The sequence below is a fragment of the Emydura macquarii genome, unplaced genomic scaffold (genome assembly GCF_026122565.2).
Source record: "Emydura macquarii macquarii isolate MOO-44397 ecotype Brisbane River unplaced genomic scaffold, CSIRO-AGI_Emac_v2 contig_2768, whole genome shotgun sequence".
Taxonomy (NCBI): domain Eukaryota; kingdom Metazoa; phylum Chordata; order Testudines; family Chelidae; genus Emydura; species Emydura macquarii.
The window spans coordinates 3,392,881-3,410,465 of NW_027132905.1; the positions used below are offsets into that span (position 1 = coordinate 3,392,881).

Below are 17,585 nucleotides of genomic sequence, written 5' to 3' on the forward strand. Positions count from 1 at the left end.
AACTGGTCTGCCGCAACACAGGGGATTTTGAGGCCCTTTCCTGAGATGTTGGGAATGGGGAAGGGAGATAGCGAGATGATTGAAGGCATGCTGATGATGCATACCTCCGTGTCTCCCTTTCATCAGGCACTGATGGCTCAGTGTCTTGTTTTCCTAGACTGGGATGTGGATGTGAGCAAACTGGCTGAGGCTTAAACAGGATGAGACAAGGGTGAGATAGTGGGTTGGGGACAGGCCTTTGGGTATAGGGTGTGGGGATTGGGAATTTCAGCTCCCATTACAGGTGGATTTGTCCATCCTTCTTCAAAGAGGTTCAGGACTTGGGGGCTATTTTGGCCCTCTCTCTTGTGGAGGCTCAGGTGGCTTTGATGGCCCAAAGTTCCTTTCCCTCCCTTATCTACTTAGACATCAGTGACTTCTCTCAGACTTAGTCACAGCGAACCACAGTCTTTTGTGGCATCTAGATTAGATGAATGCCATGGGTGGTAGGAGTCCCAACAGCTCCTGATGAAGTCTGAAGAGAGCAGTATCTCTTATTTTATACTTGAGGTAGGGAGCTAGAGGGCACCAATGGGGGAGACACATCACCTCCTGTGCAGTGGATGCTCAGCGCCTCATAAGCCTAGACCTTAAGGTTCTAAAAAGCCTAGAACATCCATGGGTGTGTCATTTATTGCTTTAGTGAGGAGGACACAAATCACTCGGATTGCTTTGGAATTGTGGACCCTGCCTCTCAGCTGCCCAGTTATGGCTGAATATACCAGGGGCATCGAGTATCTTAGACCAACATTTGCAATATAAATCACTCGCATCAGAAATGCTGAGCTGTTTAACAGAAATTCTAGAAAGCTTTATACGTGCTGAAGCAACATACCCTACCCTACCTTATATTTAGCTCCCCTCTCTACTTTCCCATTTCTTTGTATTACAACAGAGCCTAGAGGATTCAGCTGAGATCGAGGCCCCATTGTGCTAAGCATTGTACAAACACAGATTAAAAGACAGGCCTTGCAATGAGGAGGTTACAGTCCACATACGTTTTTTGCTGTCGCTTCAGTTTTGGTTCTTTGTCATTTATTTTAATGAGCAGTGATCAAGAACTGTGCATGTGAACACAGGACACATTACTGCCGCATCCAGGATGAAATATTAGCTTCCTTCTGCCTTGGAAATTAAATCTTATTGCAAAATTGAAAATGCAGCTTCCAAGGTTTCTTCCCTCTAGATGAAATTTGCCCCTGTGTGGATGGCAGTAACAAGGGCGAGGCACCACTTAAACCCTATCCTGAGGATGTAAGTGGGATAGAAGTGGTATACAGCTCTTGAAGCTTTAAGTGGAGTTAACTGGTACTTGGGCCTTGAGCTAGGCTTCTTCTCAGGGGTGAAATTCACCCCTTACAGGAAAACTGATGACTTCACTTATTCCACCCCAGGAAGTCACCAAGTTGCCATAAGTGGCCTAGTCCCAGGCCTATGCATCAGTTAACTCCACTTCAGCCTTCAAGGCCTCCACATCACTTCAATCCCAATAAGACTGTGGTCCTTGCCTTCCCTACCCTCAAAGCCCTATCCTGTGATGAGTTAGACTCTGCCACACTCCAGGTCCCTGCAAGCCTGACCACGGTGCTGTCTCAAACTCAGATCTCTGCATTGCAGATAACTTCATCTGCATTGGCTAGAAAGTGTGGAAGAAAACACAGTCCCTTCCCTACAGTCCCAGAGTTCTGCATGAACAGTGAAGCTATGTGACACCTATTAAAGCCAGTGAGAGTCATGCAGCTCAAACTTCCCCTGCCCCTTTGAAAATGAGAATGTCAGAGCACTGTGCACGCTCCTGTGCTATTTGCTACGTAATTACATGGTAACTGGCGGCCTGTAATAAAACTAGGCTAATCTCTGAGTGTGTTTTCCCACTGGGGCTCAGTGCTGGAGTTCACATTTCTGATTTAGTCAGATGCCAAGGGTCTGTACCTACATTAGCAAAAGGATTTTGTTCATTCGTCATCTCTCTGGTACGTGGGAGTCTATGTTCAAAGATGTTTGGGCTTGGCAAACAAATTAGCAGAGACCAGCCTCATTAAGAATCCACAGTGATATCTGGCCTATGTTGCAGTGGGAACAACACACTGACTGCTGTCTGCAGATCCCCAGCCTTGCATAATACTGTCACTGCAAGGTAAAAGTGCTACAAACTAAACCTTTCCTTTCTTTTCAATCACTCAGCCTGGCAGCTTCCAAAGAAGCCGAAGCAGCAGCCCGGTCTGCTCCGAAACCCATGTCCCCCTCGGATTTCCTGGATAAGTTGATGGGGCGAACCTCAGGATACGATGCCAGAATCAGACCAAATTTTAAAGGTAGGCACAACCCAGCGATTTTATTTTCTTTGTTTCAGGACAAAGTTCACGTGCAACCCCACTGATGTCTTCCCGGTTAAAAATGCAATATAAATACTTCATATGTACGCAGCATCTTCCATCCTTTGGGAACCCTCAAGAAGTGGTTACTAACTTGGTTTAGCTTGGTCTAACTTTATAAAGTTGGTTTAACTTTATAAAGGAGTCAGTTCATTTACCACTGAAGCACAGTTATCTCTGGAGTGGAATGGAATGGCTTTTTAGCAGTACACGCAGAAACACTGACCACCAGATAAAGCTAGACCGTGAAGATGAAAACTATACTCATTTGAAACTGCAGAGGAGATCTCGGTTGGCAGAATATAACTACCTCAGATCATGGGGTCATAACCCATAACCCAGCCCTTCCCCGTATTGCTAAACAAGGGAGGGGGCCTGTCTAGATGCCAGCTACATGGGAGCACAGGGTCCTGGAATGCCTCCTCATCATGCATGTTAACCATCATATATGTCACATCTGCCATATGTTATAGCAATATTATTTTAGAATTTACACACACAAAAAAATCAGCAGACTATTTTTCGCATTGCTCCTCTTCTAAAGCTAGAGGCCTTGGTTACAGAGGATGCCACAAAACTCCTGCTGGCCACGGGTATCAGAGCTCAGGTCATCTGACTCAGACTCGTGGGGCTTGCACTACAGGACTAGAAATAGCTGGGTTGACGTGCGGGCTTGGCATGGCGCCTAGGCTGTGAAGCCCAGAGAGGAGGGTCGGTCTCAGAACTGGGGCTGTGGGCTGAGCAGGAATGTCTACACTACTATTTTTAGCCCCATAGCGCGAGCTCCGCCAGACGGAGTTAGTTGACCCGAGCTTTGGGAGTCAGTGCTGCAGGTGTTCTTTTGGTTTCTTTTTCTTTTTTTTGCTGTGTGGACGTGTCCAGAGTGTCTGTCTGAACAAGGCTCCGAGGGAGTCGTAAACACTTCTAAAAATGGCTTCAAATAGCTTTCTACATGTAACAGTGTGACAACTTGAAAGACCGATACCCTGGGGCTTTCCAGGGCTAGGAGTGACAGCTGGGCCCATTGGGAAGCTAGGAGTCTCCCTTTCCCAGGGGATAAAGTCCTGTTTCTAGATCTGTAAGGATACAAGATTCCAGCCATTCAAGTCAAGACGTTTTTACAAAGAGAAAAGCCACCCATGATGCAAGATCCCTGTCCTGGGCCTCAGCCTGGTGTGAGTTTATCGTCTTGGCGAGGAAAGGGTAATTCCACATCAGTGGAAATAAGAAAAGCTTTCTGTGGTAGGATGATTTTTTTAAAGGTAGCTCTTTGAAGATGCAGAGGGGCTTGGCAAATCAGAATAAATCCCAGGGCAGATGAGTGAGTGGGCAGAGGAGAAGAGAGGCAGTGAAAGGAGCATGAAAATACAGATTTATCACAGGACTCCACTGTTCATTGCATGGGTGGCAATAGCTTGCCATGTGCAATGCGGGGCTGGGAGGTGGGGATGGAATTACAAAGGCATTGTAAAATATAAACACACTTCTGTGAAGAGCGTCATGGACTTCCCAAAGGCTCACAGTGCTCAGGACCTTGGGTGCTTGGCTTATCTAAAAGACAGCACCAGCAGCGTAGCTATCCCTTCCTCATAAGACCCCAATCTATACTGGGGTATTAGTTCAGTACTGAATCACAGGACGCGTGGCACCTGCTGCTTGTGGTGAGCAATGAGGCTTAGAGGTGGTAAATGCAGGACAGGAGGTGCCTCAAAGAGTACATTTCATCAGCGTCAGTCTCTTACACTTCAGCTGGAATCACGCTGCTCTGGCTATGGCTTTGTGGCCCTGGAAATGCACTGTGACTTCAAGTGAAGCAGCAGCAGCTGGAGTAGATTAAGGGCCTGATTATCATTTAAACAAAGGCCCGTTTACGCTGCTCTATCAGTGCAAGTGTACATGCAATTTACGCTGCCCCAATAGTGTAAAAAGACCTTAATGTAAATAAGAATCAGGCCCTAACTGTTAAACAGGAAAGATCTTGTTTCCCCGTGACTGCCCTCACAACCTTATATAACAGTTCAGTGTTACATTGAACTCTGAACCATCAAACCTTTGAGCATCCTCACATGCAAAATACGGTCCCCCAGGTGGCAGCCAAGTTGGGCCGTCAAAAAGTGTTGCAGACAACACAGGGGAATTCTTTATTAGACCTTGTCCTAACAGATAAAGAGGAACTGATGATAGAACTAAAAATTAATGGTAGCTTAGGTACAAGTGATCATGACTTGATTACATGTATAATGTGAAAGCAAAATAAAGTCCAGACTAGTAATACATATATATACTTAGTGCTTTAATAGGGCCAATTTCACAAAGTCAACTATGAGCCAAAGGAGCTGGGAGGAAAATTTAATTAGAAAAAAAAAGAAAGATAATTGGAAATCATTTAAGAACACCTTACCAGATGCCCAAAAGTCACAACTGAAGAAGAAGGCCATACTAATTTTTAAAAAAACAACCTGTTTAAGAAGGGAAGTGAAGGCAGCTGTAAAAAAATAAAATAAATAATATAATAAATGGAAGAAAGGAGAAGTTGATTGCAATGCATATAAATTGGAATTGTAGAAAATTGATAGGGGAAGCCAAGGGGACACAGAGAAATATATGGCCAGCAGAGTTAAGGACAATAAGGAGGTTTTTAAAAATATATCAGGAATAAAAACAATTCTGACAATGGTACTGATCTATTATTGTGTACCAGTGCCAAATACAGAGGTAAAATAACCTCTCTACTCCTACGTGAGATTCTCCTGTTAATGCATTCCAGAATCACATTAACTCTTTTGGCTTCAGCATCACACTGGGAGCTCATGGAAATGGTAGAATAATAATGCAGAAAAGGCAGAAGTGTTCAGTAAGGATTTCTGTTCTGTATTTGGGGAAAAGAACAGATGATATAGTCTCATCGCAAGGTGATAACATTCTTTCCATTCCACTTAGTATCTTTGAAGGATGTTAAACACAAGCTACTAAAATTAAACATTTTAAATCAGCTGGTCCACACAACTTACATCCAAGACTTTTAAAAGAACTGGCTGAGGAGCAGACTGGACTAGTTAATGTTGATTTTCAACAAGACTGGGAAAAAAACTGATGTTGTGCCAATTTTTTAAATGAGTAAACAGGATGACCCAAGTAATTATAGGCCTGTCAACCTGACATCAGTCATGGGCAAGATAATGGAGCAGCTGACACAGGACTTGATAAATAAAGAATTACAGGAGGGTAATGTAATTAATGCAAACCAACATGGATTTAGGGAAAATAGCTCCTGTCAAACTAATGGGATATCTTTTTTTGATGAGATTACAAGTTTGGTTGATAAAGGTGATAGTGCTGATATAATATATTTAGACTTCTGTAAGGCGCTTGGTGAACTGGGCACAAGCAAGCAATGTGCATTTTAATATGGCTAAATATAAATCTATACCCCTAGGAACACCGAATGTAGGCCATACTTACAGGATGGGGGACTCTATCCTAGGAAACAGTGATTGAAAAAGATTTTGGGGTCTAGGTGGACAATCAGCTGGACATGAGCTCCCAGTGTGATGCAATGGCCAAAAGAGCTAAAGCATTAATTAACTAATTAATTAATTAATTAATTAATTAATTAATGTTAATGGGTTGCATTAACAAGGGAATCTCAAGTAGGAATAGAGAGGACATTTTACCTCTGTATTTGGCAGTGGTGCAACTGCTGCTGGAATGCTGTGTCCCGTTTGATGTCTACAATTCAAGAAGGATGTTGATAAGTTGGAGAGGGGTCAGAAAAGAGCCATGAGTATGATTAAAGGATTAGAAACCATGCCTGATAGTGATAAATAGACTGAGCTTCTTGAGTCTATCTTAACAAAGAGAAGGTTATGGGGCGACTTGATTTCAGTCTGTTATTATCCACATGGGGAAAAAATATGTAATAACAGGATCTTCAGTCTAGCAGAGAAAGGTATTGCATGATCCAATGCCTGGAAGTTGAAGCTAGAAAAATTCCAACTGGAAATAAGATGTCCATTTTTAACAGTGAGAGCAATTAACCATTGGAACAGTCTATCAAGAGTTAGAGATTCTCCATCACTGACAATTTTTAAATCAAGACTGGATGTTTTTCTAAAGGGTCTTCTCTAGGGATTATTTTGGGGCAGTTCTGTGGCCGGTATAATACAGGGAGGTCAGACTAGATGATCACAATGGTCCCTTCTGGCCCTGGAATCTACGAATTTGCAGCTGCTGCTTCCCTCAAGCCAATTTGTGACATGAGTTGAGAGGTGGTGCGGGGACATCATGACCTCAGGGGATGATCTCTTGTGTGTGTCCTGCAACAACACAGCTTTATTCAAGAGCAAACTGTCCTGTTCTGTAGCACCAGCTCCTCCCTGCTGTGTTGGAGCCCCCACGGACTGCAGGGCCTGAATCCCAAGGACCCTGCCTTATTTAGGAGCCTCAATCTGAGAGGTGTGGGAAATGGACATTTCCATTGCTATTCAGTTATGTCCCTTGAGGGTAGGGTTTTGGCTCCTCTTCGTTGCATACAGCACCAGCACCCTGAATGAACCTCGTCATAACACCATCTGGGTAATAAAGTATGAAAATAGGGTTCAGAATGGTCTCCCAGCAGCGGGTTCAGCAAATCTTCAGGTGCTCAGATACAAAGGTGGGGAACGTGGGATAAATGACCAGACAGATGGATCCATCAGCTCAGTGGATGAGAGCCTGGGACCTATGTCTCCTGTATGATAAAAGCAGAGCAACTCAACTGACTCCCTGGTTCCCACCCTTTCCCTCGAACTACTGGCTACATTTTCATAAGCTCAAGAAGGGTCAGTAGTTATTAAGGGCACTTTCCTGCTCCCACTGAAGCTAATGGGAGTTTTTTTCCACTGATTTAAGGAGAAACAGTGTTAAGTACTAAGGAGACCCCTTCACCTCTGCCCTGGGCACTGTCTAGTTATTTATACTGGTACAAAATGACACCAATTCAGAATGGTAGCATTTTAAACCAACTTTGCACCAGTGCAAATACTCCCCAAGGTGCTGGGAAATGGTGAATTGGTCCCTAAATTATCGGATTTGTTAGATTTTTTTCGAAACATCTCTTCTAAGGGCTTGTCTACACATGAAAATTCATTCAGATTAAGGTAGGGTGTGAATTTAAAGCAAAATAGCTATTCCTGCTTAACTCTCTGAGTGGATGCTTTTATTCCAAAGGAAGAGTTAAATATAAAATAGCTTAGTCCATTTATAAACTAATTCGGAGTAAGGCATTCTTAAAGATGGGGGGAAATTTTCAGAAAATAGTAAGATATTAATTTAAAAACAGCATTCTGTTTCAAAATTTGTTGTGTGGTTTTTTGGGTTTTTTTTAATCACCAAAAAAGAAAATCACAAAAACTAATTGGGAAAAAAAACCAAAAACTTTGTTTTGGATTGACTGAAATATTTCAATCAATCCAAAATGAAACATTTTTGATTTTTTCAATATATATTTAATAAGATGTATACAGCAGTTTCCATTTGCATGGAGCCAATGATTTTTTCTGATTTTCTGGTTTGGCCCCCAAATCAAAAAAGTCAGTTGTTCACTCATTGAAATATATATTCCTGAACAGCTCCCCCACGCAGCTCTGACAGTGGCTATTTTCCTCTTTTAAGCATTTTCCAAGTGCTTTGTCTTTGACTGCTCTCTGAGATAAACTGGGACCCACAATCTCAAAGCCACTGTCTGTTGTTCTTAGATTCCAATTTCTGTTGCTTGTTTTTGTTCCTTACCATCAGGTCTTTTTTTCTCACCAGGAATAATTGGTCTATGATTATACAAAACTCCGATGTGCAATTAATCATTGCAACAACTCCTGCAGTCCCGTTGCAAGCAGTGGGCTCCCTCCCAGGTTTTCACATTCACAGGCTCACATTAAGAACATCCGCAGGTGACCAGCAAAAAGCAACATTTTCCATCGTGCCAGTGAAGCAACACGGGGTTAAAAAAATGCATCACTGGAACTTCTTGCCACCATGGCGCGCACACACAAAAGAAATTAAACTTTAATATTTAATGAAATATATACATTATCCTTCTGCTGAAGGCAGCTGTATTGTAATTTTATTCAGGATAATTTAATTTCAGATTTATTTCAATGAACTACACCTTCCCCATGGGGGCAGTTTACTAGCTTAGTCTCCTACACATAAATCAGTATCCAATTTATATGGAAGTCACAGCCGCAGGTTTGCAGAGCTTGGGGTTGTAGCTCTCTGAGCACGTCATTTAAATTAACTGGCAGTAACTCATAAAGGCACTTTAATGGTTTAGATTGAAATGAAAATAATGCCAAGACTGAGCCAATCGATTTTTGGGGAGGCTGAGATTAAAAAAAGAGGGAAGATTATGGAAGAGCCACATAAAGTTTGAACTTCTTCTTGAAGTTAAACTTCCATCTTGAAAATAGGAAGTAGCATTTCAGCTCTGTTTTAATTGGGGAGCAAATTTAGTACCCAGGAAGGTTAGTGTCTGACAGTGCTGGTTAGATTCTAGTAGGTGCTGTGGAAGTTTCCATCCTCTTCTCCACTGCCTTGCCTCTGTCATGAATTGCAGTACCTTTCCCTGCTGTTCCAGACCTGGACTCCGGCATAGCTGTGTTCCACCCCAGAGGCAGCTGCAATTCAGTGATGGTGAAGAGATTCCCAGCTATCCATATAGGCCTTGGTTTTCAGAGGTGCTGAGTACTCACAGCTCCCATGAACTTCATTTGGAGGTGCAGGTGCTTAGCACCTCTGAAGCCCATAGAAGGCAAAATTCTTCTCTCTGACATTCAGCTGCACTAACGAACATGTCAGCGAAGAGTTCCATACAGAGTGGCGAGAGTAAAAGAGCAGAGCTGAAACCCTTCACGCCTATCAGAGGAGAACGTTGCCCATACAGTAGTTTATCATGTTAATTTAGCATTTTGTGCACAGTCCCTTTTGGGATGAAGGGCTCCACACACAGGCAAAATAGTACTGATTATTTGCCAATGACGTCACCACACACACACACACGATTTATTTCTATACAGATGCCCCGGAGTTTGATTCAGGGAAACCAGTCGCTCACTTCCCAAGCCAATCAGAGCAGTACAGAAGGAGCAGACTAAACATCAACGAGAAGCAAGAGGAATATATGAGACATGTGCTTTAGCGCTTGGGTGAACTCACTATGCAAAGGGTTGATTAGCTCCTGGTCCATTTCACATGGGCTCATTCAAATACTGGGATGCCAGCTGTGTTTCTATTGGTAAGAGTTGCTGGTAACAGAAAAAGGGTTCATTTTTGCACATGAATGTTCTAGCCTGTGCCTGCGTTTAACTAGTCTGGAGAGGGAGCTGCTGCTGAGTTGGCAGAGAGCTGTCTGGAAGCTGGCGAGACGACCATTTGGATTTCTTGGAATTTTTACAGAGAAACTCTCCGTGATGCTGCCCAGCGTCCATGCAGAGCACGGTCAGTAAGAAGTACAAAGCTTTAAAAGGGGCTGTGACAGAAAACAACAGGCTCTGCCATCAGGAAATTCCACTAATTGCTACACAGGAGGACGTTTACATTGATCACAGACCACAAGCATCTTGTTAAAATCATTGGGCCAAAAAGGAGCATTTCATCTCTTAGCGGCTGCTAGATTGCAGACGTGGGCTCGGATGCTTCGCCGTCTCCTCACCCTTTCATCAAGCCTAAGCCGTCAGACACCATCTGCAATGCCGATACATCATCCTGGTAGCCAACCGGGTTTAAAAAAAAACCCACGACCACCATATGCCATTTTCATATTACCTTTTTTTCCCCCTGAAGAGTGTCCCACGTGAAGAAGTTACCACATGAGACTGGCAATAAACCCGGTTTAAAGAAAACAGAAACGCCTGCATTAGATGTCTGTGAATGACTTATTTAGTGTGGGCTGTCAGAGCACAGAGAAGGGGATGTGACTTCTGCTCCAGTGGCAGGGTTGTTTGCGATGGTGGGGGGCAGGACTCAATGGCCTCCACTTTAGGTCTGATGTTCCTTGAAGGTCATGCTTCAGGGTTTCAGCTCTCCAACCTGCAGGGGGGTCAGGAACAGATTTTTTTCCCCTCAATGTATTATGGAAAAGGCTTTTTTTAATCTCCTTCCTCTGACATGTCAGGGGTGGCCACGGCTGGAGATGACACATTGGACAGAGAGGACCAGGGATCCGAGGTGGCACCAGGAATTCTCTCTCGAGGGGGGCTTGGCTGGCTGGTTCTTGCTCACATGCTTAAGGTCTAACTGATTGCCGTGTGTGGGGTCAGGAGGGAATTTCCCCCCAGCTCACATTGGCAGTGACCTTGGGGGTTTTCACCTTCCTCTGCAGCGTGTGTGTGCAGGTCACTTGCCAGGAGTATCCAATTTCTTTTTGATTAAAGCTGAGAGTCTCACATGATCACAGGACTCCAGGCACTGGGAGCTTTAAAAATAAACACCAAATATCACGCAATCCAACCAACGCCGTGTGTACATTGCAGAATGAGAACGGGGTTGGCCAACTTAAGGGCTGATTCTGCTCCCGGTTGAAGCTGACGGGGTGCAGAATCAGGCCTTTAGGCTCCTGCACAGCTCCCACATTGGAGGGGGGAGAAGGACGGATCTATGCCCTGTACAGACTTTGAAAGGTGTAATGCAGGGGTTCTCAAACTGGGGGTCAAGGGATCGTGAGGTTATTATGGGGGGGCACGAGCTGTCAGTCCTGCATATGGCTGACAGGCAGAGCCCTTCAGAGCTGGGTGGCCAGAGAACAGCGGCTGCTGGCCGGGTGCTCTGAAGGCAGTGCCACCCCCAGCAGCAGTGCAGAAGTAAGGGTGGCATGGCATGGGGGGGTCGTCATAGCCTGCAATATTTTCAAAGGGGGTCCCAGCAAAAAAAATGTGAGAACCCCTTGGGTGATGCCTCCAGAGTCATAGTGAGGAGCAGCCTTCAGCAGCAGATCCTGCTACAAACCGTCTCCCAGCTCCGGCGAGCGCAGCTGTCCCGATGCTGTCTAGAATCAGTCCCCAGCCTGTGCTTCCTGAGCTTCGGCAGCCATGCCTGGCTGTGTCCTGTGCAGGGGAGAGGACTAGAGGAAGCAAGAAGTCTGCCCCTCCCCTCCACCATTCACATGTGCTGGGCCCTGGGTCCATGTGATCCTTACTGAATTTTGCACTTGCCAGGCACAAAGACCTGTTTATTTGGAGTTAGTTGGCCGACCTGTTTAATCCCATAATCTCTCACAGGTAAAACTGTAAATAATAACAGGCATTAACCAAAGAGGGAAGCTCTGGATGGCACGTTTCAGACGACTTCAGTGTAGCATTAGATAATCAAGGTTCCACCTCTAAGCCCTCACTCCTGTTTTTAACACACCCTCCGGCTGCCTTCCCACTTAAGGCCATTGCCACTGCCTTATTTTAAAGGGGCAGGCTCAGCTGCCTGACCTACTGCGGGAAGTAATTGCTAGGCTGGTATCCAAAGGCTGTGGGAGTCAGAACCTCAGCTGGGGAAGTGGTTAGAGCGCTGCCAGCTTGCTTCAGGTCCAAGCTCTGCTTTATTCACAAGACTCCATCCAAAGTCAGAAGATGACAGCCACTGGCCGGAAATGGGACTGGGAATGTGCAGTGCCTGGTGAAAGGTGTTCACCACTCGTGGAAACTGAAACTGTTCATGGGAACACATCCATTTCAATGAAACTTCTGTCTGGAGAAGTTTCTTGGATCCAGGAGGGAATTTCCAGTCAAAATTAAAGAGAGAGAGAGACAGAGGCCGATAGTCCAGTGGCTATATGAGGCTCTCTCTCTGGCCCAATGAATATTTAATTATTTATACAAAGTGGAACAGCTGGAATGAGCAAGAGATTGAGAACAGCCACTCGACCTGTGGTTAAGGCTGCCATGTGGGAGGCTGAAGTTCAAATCCAGGTTCTGCCTGATGAGTGCTCTAAACCAATGGGGTGGGTCTCTGTCATGTTTCATGGAAAACTTGGAACGGTCCCAGTTCTTGTCCCAACGCAGAATGGGAAAAGGTTTCCTGTCCCACAAAACTTTGTGAGATTTCAAAACTATTTCTCGTCCGGTCCTACTCACCATCTAGCTGACAACACATCCAAGTTAAAGGAACCAATACCTAGTTTATCCGCCTGAGCACACTGGAGGGCCAGGAATTTTCATGGGATGATGAATGCGGAAGGGGCAAGACAATTCCAAGTCCTAAGTCTGTAGTCTCAAACTCTACTCTGACTTACTGTTTATATTTAATTTTATTTTCTATTTGCCTGGTGCCAATCTGCAGGTTTTGGCAACTCCTAAACTCTGGACACATCATCACACAATCTCAAATGTATCAGTACAATATGTAGACTCACGTTTCCAAATGCTGCAGTGCTAGTTTGTAGCTTATGCCACATAAAAATCCCCAAAGTCCTTCTACCCAACCACATCATGAGACCTTATCCATTCATCCTTCAACTCCAGTCCCTTCCGCCTGCTTCCCCCCAACCTTCCTCCTGCTTGAAAGTTAAGATATTCTCCGCAGCATGCCTGGAAGGTTAACAGGTGCATTCTCATACCATTTAGAGCTCTATTGTTTAAAAACGGCATATTGGATCTTTATTAAGGCAAATTCCTGCCAGCATCAGGCATTAAGCAAATTAAGGCATTAAGCATTAAGGCAAATTCCTGCCAGAGTTCTCCTGAGTATTGATTGAATAAAATACAAAGAAGGACCAGAGGATTTGGCCCTGCAGAACATAGAAGAGGGTGGAATCTGACCACAGGAATAGATGTATAACCCACTTAGATTTTCAAACATCCACAGGGCAGTGGTAGGGGTTATGGTGACATGTAGTAAGCTAACCTTCCATGCCAATAGGATTTAGCATTGCAGTGTGGAAATATTTTTGCTAATAAGCATATGGTGGATTACTGATCTTCTCTTAATTTGTTGCACAGGCCCTGCAGTCAATGTCAGCTGCAACATTTTCATCAACAGCTTTGGTTCTATTGCAGAAACAACCATGGTAAGTAAAATTAAGTACAGCTGATTAACTTCTTCAGGCACTTTCTACTCCAGTGCACGTGGCATGTTTCCAAACAGGCATTCACTGCTCTTATTCTGCTCAAGGAGACTGTTGCTTCTCTGTTTCAGGGTTGTATTTGAGAGGTGGCTAAATGAATGGCTGCAGTGTACAACCCATGCAGCATTTCATTGTTCAAAGACGAAGATCTTGTACTGTTTGTATCCATTGGTGCATAAATGTAGATGTTTTAATGGGCAACGGTGAGAGACTGGAGTTCTCAGGAGAATACATAGAAGTAAGGAAACACAAGAAAAAATGGTTCCAGTTACCTCTTGCAAAAGGTTTGACCAAGCCACATCGTTCAGTGACGCAGCCAAAATTTCTCATAATTCAAGAGCATTTAGGGCTGGGATTTTGAATGAGTCCATTGTAGAGTTAAGGGGAAGCAGCTCAATCCAGATACAGTCTGAACCAAACCTCAAATTCCCCAGAGTTGGAAAGGGTTTTCACATCTGGATTCTTTGTGTCTTCACAAGAAACTTAAAATGCATTTAATCAAAATCAATGTTTGCAAGGTTTTGCAAGTTCAGACCATCTTCAGGGAAAATTAATGAACATTGCTAAGAGCTGGATCCAATTTGTAAGAAGCTAGAAGGAGACAGTCATGAGGAAAGGAGATAATAGTCTTCAGATGGAGCAATTAAAGATCAGTTGCGACATAATCAGTGAACAGCAAACCAAAGCTCTGAAGGTACAATGCCGTCCCTCTGTATTAATTAAAGATAACTCAGAAATATGATGTTTAATTACTTTTTGTAAGTCTCTCTCTATAGAAGGATGTTGATTGAAGTATGTAAAAATCCCCAACTCCAATTGTTCTGTGCATTTAGAACAGGGTTTTATAGGTTTTACAGACAGCATTTCACACTGGTGTAACTTTCATTGACTTCAATGGAGTCACTCTAGATTTACAGCAGATATCAGAGGAGAATCAGGACCTGTATATGCTTAGTTACAGTACAGCAGAATTAGCAGCTCAGTATTCTCTCTAATGCAATGTCCATTTAGTCCTATTAATAGACACAAGTTGGCGTTGATTATATTTGGTCTAAATTCTTTAGGGAATAAAATCTTTAGATGGAGGGCAGCACATGTCAATACCATCTCAAATGGTAAAATTCTATATTCTAGTGTGCCTAAACTCACCACCTTTGTTTGCAGATTCATTTGTACATAAAGCAGAATGAATGACAAAGAACTAGAATTTTCTGTTTGTTCATAAATTGGAGAATGGAACTGTTACTGATGTATTATTTTATTGCATAGCTGCATGGGGTGCAATCTACAATAAGCAAATCATGATGTGCACCCTGCCTCCATAACATTCAGTGGAGACATCCCATTGAATGGCCTGGGAGATGGGGCAAACCCAGTGCTTAATTTTTGCCAGGGCTGAGTCCTGGCACCTCTGGCCTGGCAGTTCATAGCCCCAGCACCTCTGGGCTTGCTGCATCTGTTATGGAAGTAAAAAAATGGCTTGAGCCCCAGCACCTCTTTCATTACAAATTAAGCACTGGGCAAACTCCCAGTAGACCTCTTTGTGTAATACACAGAAAGTGGCCAGACAATACAGCCCGCTCTCATAAGGTACTGTTATATATTGCTCCCCAAGGCATTTCACAACCCATTCAAACAATCCTGAGGCAAAGACACTGGTGAACTGGACATGCCATTAAACGAGTGCGTCTTAAGTCTAGCCCGACAAAGAGAAACACACTGCAGACTTCTCAAACACACTGCGCAGATCTGCTCTGCTCTGCAGGATCCACCATTTTGGAATTCATTCCTCTCGAGAAAAAAATCCCCACTATCACTGGGAAAGCAAAGGTTTAAGTGTCTCTGAGAACTCAAGCAACAAAGACTGATTCTTCTCGAGCAGGCATCATAAGGTGTAGCCCCAGAGAACAGCTATTAGAGCTTACCATTGCCCTGCTGAGAAGTGACCCCACCCCTACAACTGTTTTTTAAAATGTGCCAGATTAGCTAAATTGTATGAATGGCATTGTCTCAAACTAGAGTTGTGAGGACAGTAGTTCCACTTCACAAAGGATTTTGAGATTTCAAAACTCAGCTTCATTCTGAATCATCACAAAACCAGAACATTTCAAAGTTCTCCACAAAGGAAATCGCCAATAAAAATTTTTTCTTCTGGTCAGCCAAGATGTTTCATTTCAAACCAATCGAAATATTTTGATTTCAGCTCTTTTTTACTTTGTATGATATAATCTGTAACAACAAAATAACACTTTGAAATGAAAAGTACCTTCAAAAGGAAAAATCAAAATGTTTTGGTCTGAAAATATTGAACTGGGACATGTTGATGCTATCAGAAATTTTTCTCTCCCTAATTTTCTTCTGAAACTAAATTCTGGCAAAATCGACCCGATTATGAGAAGCGTTTTAATTTTGACCATTCCAACAGAGTATGGTTCTGCCAAAATTTCTCCAACCAGCTCTACTCAAAACAAAAATAGGAGACCTTTTTGCCACTGGGGTAAGTCTAAAATGGCTTCCATGTGAATGTGTGAGGACTTTTGGCAGACCTGCAGTTCAAGTCCCGGCACTCTTCTAAAGTGACAGTGTGCCTGACATGAGGAAAGTGTGGCTCTGTCACCAATCCAGAGGCTGGTCCATATGGAGGCCTGGGTGTGCTACTGTGAGAGCTGGTGAAAAAAAAAAATTTCCATGAAAAATTTCTAAAGAAAATTAACAATTTTCATTTCATCCAAAAACCTTCACTTTTTTTTTTTTTTTTTGACAGAAACAGAATTAAAAAAGAAAAATTTTTGAAAGAAAAATAATTGTCCCCAACCCCTTTCTTCTCATTTCTTTTTAATCCCTTTCCTCCTTTTTTTCACACTAGAAAAGTGTGGAGATGAGAAAAGGTATATGGGGGGGGATTGCAAAAGTGAGAGACAGTAACAATTATTAGCTTTTTAAAAAAACAACACTTTTGCAATGAGAAAAATCAAATAAATGAGAAAATAATCCCCCCACACACACTGGGTTGAAACAAAGTATTTCTTTTTAAAAATTAACATTTTGAAATTTTTTCAAAAACCAAAAATTTTGGTCAACTTTTTTCATGAAAAAAAATTCCATTTTTCACTAAACCTCATTTTTTCAATGAAAAAAGGTTGACGGGCCCTAGCTCCTGCTCCCAGCTCAGGCATTTTATCTTTTGCTGGAGTAGTGGAGGCTCCAGCTTTTAGCCCTGAAGGTCACCGATTCGAATCCCACTGTTGACCCAAACAGAACTGGTTAGGGTAACATTGTAGAATCACTGGCTAAACAAAACAAGAGAGTTCAACAGTCAAGAGATGCTACTGCTAAAGTCTCCTGGATGGCTGGATCACTACAGCGCACTGTAAAAAATAACCCCACATAACTGGTACCCAGGGGAGCATAACCCACAGAGATCTATCCATTCACTTAATTAGAGTGATCTTTAAAATATGTTGGGGGACTTTTAGTTCACACACAAGACATTACCGTTGACATTTACAGACTCTAGCAACAAGCTCCATGGCACACAAATCAGTGTTGATCATTATTGTCAACATGCATAGGGCTAATGAGATCACAAGTTCACCGTTGAGGGCACCATAGCAGGAGAAGTAGAGTGAGAAGAATAAGAGAAGGATGGAAAAAAGCAACAAGGAAGAGAAGCTATCGGGCCAGTGTTTTGCGACAGGCAGAAGTGGGGGAACTCGGGTTTCCATTTGCTAGAAAAGCAGGTTGCAAGAAGGCAGGTGATAAAGGTGCAGACAGTGTGAACAGCCATCAGCCTGTTATGAACTCGCTCCATAGGGGCTCAAAGAACAAGAAAGGCTAGAAGTGCAGCGGTGAAACGTTCAGGAGGGGCAGGAGAAAGTGTAGAAAGAAATGAATGTGTGGCATAGAATCCCCAAGGCAGAGCCAGATTAAGGGCACGATCTTTCAGTGTCAGCAGCGGACGAGGGTTCTTAGCACCTTGCAGAACTGGAACCAATGAAATAAAGACATAGGAGCCCCAAGGACCCACACACAGTGCCTGTGATTGATGGGACACCGTTATAGTGTGAGAGGTTGGGCCCTTGTGC

At 43.4% G+C, this 17,585-nt stretch overlaps 1 protein-coding gene across 1 annotated transcript in view; it reads left to right on the forward strand.

Moving 5' to 3' along the window:
- The first annotated feature begins 2,275 nt into the window (after positions 1-2,275).
- Positions 2,276-17,585, forward strand: part of GLRA1 (glycine receptor alpha 1) — a 38,713-nt gene continuing 23,403 nt past the window's right edge. Inside the window, exons 1-2 of the mRNA XM_067566470.1 lie at positions 2,276-2,354; positions 13,376-13,443. Coding sequence (XP_067422571.1) covers positions 2,276-2,354; positions 13,376-13,443 — 147 coding nt within the window. The remainder of the gene's footprint in view (positions 2,355-13,375; positions 13,444-17,585) is intronic.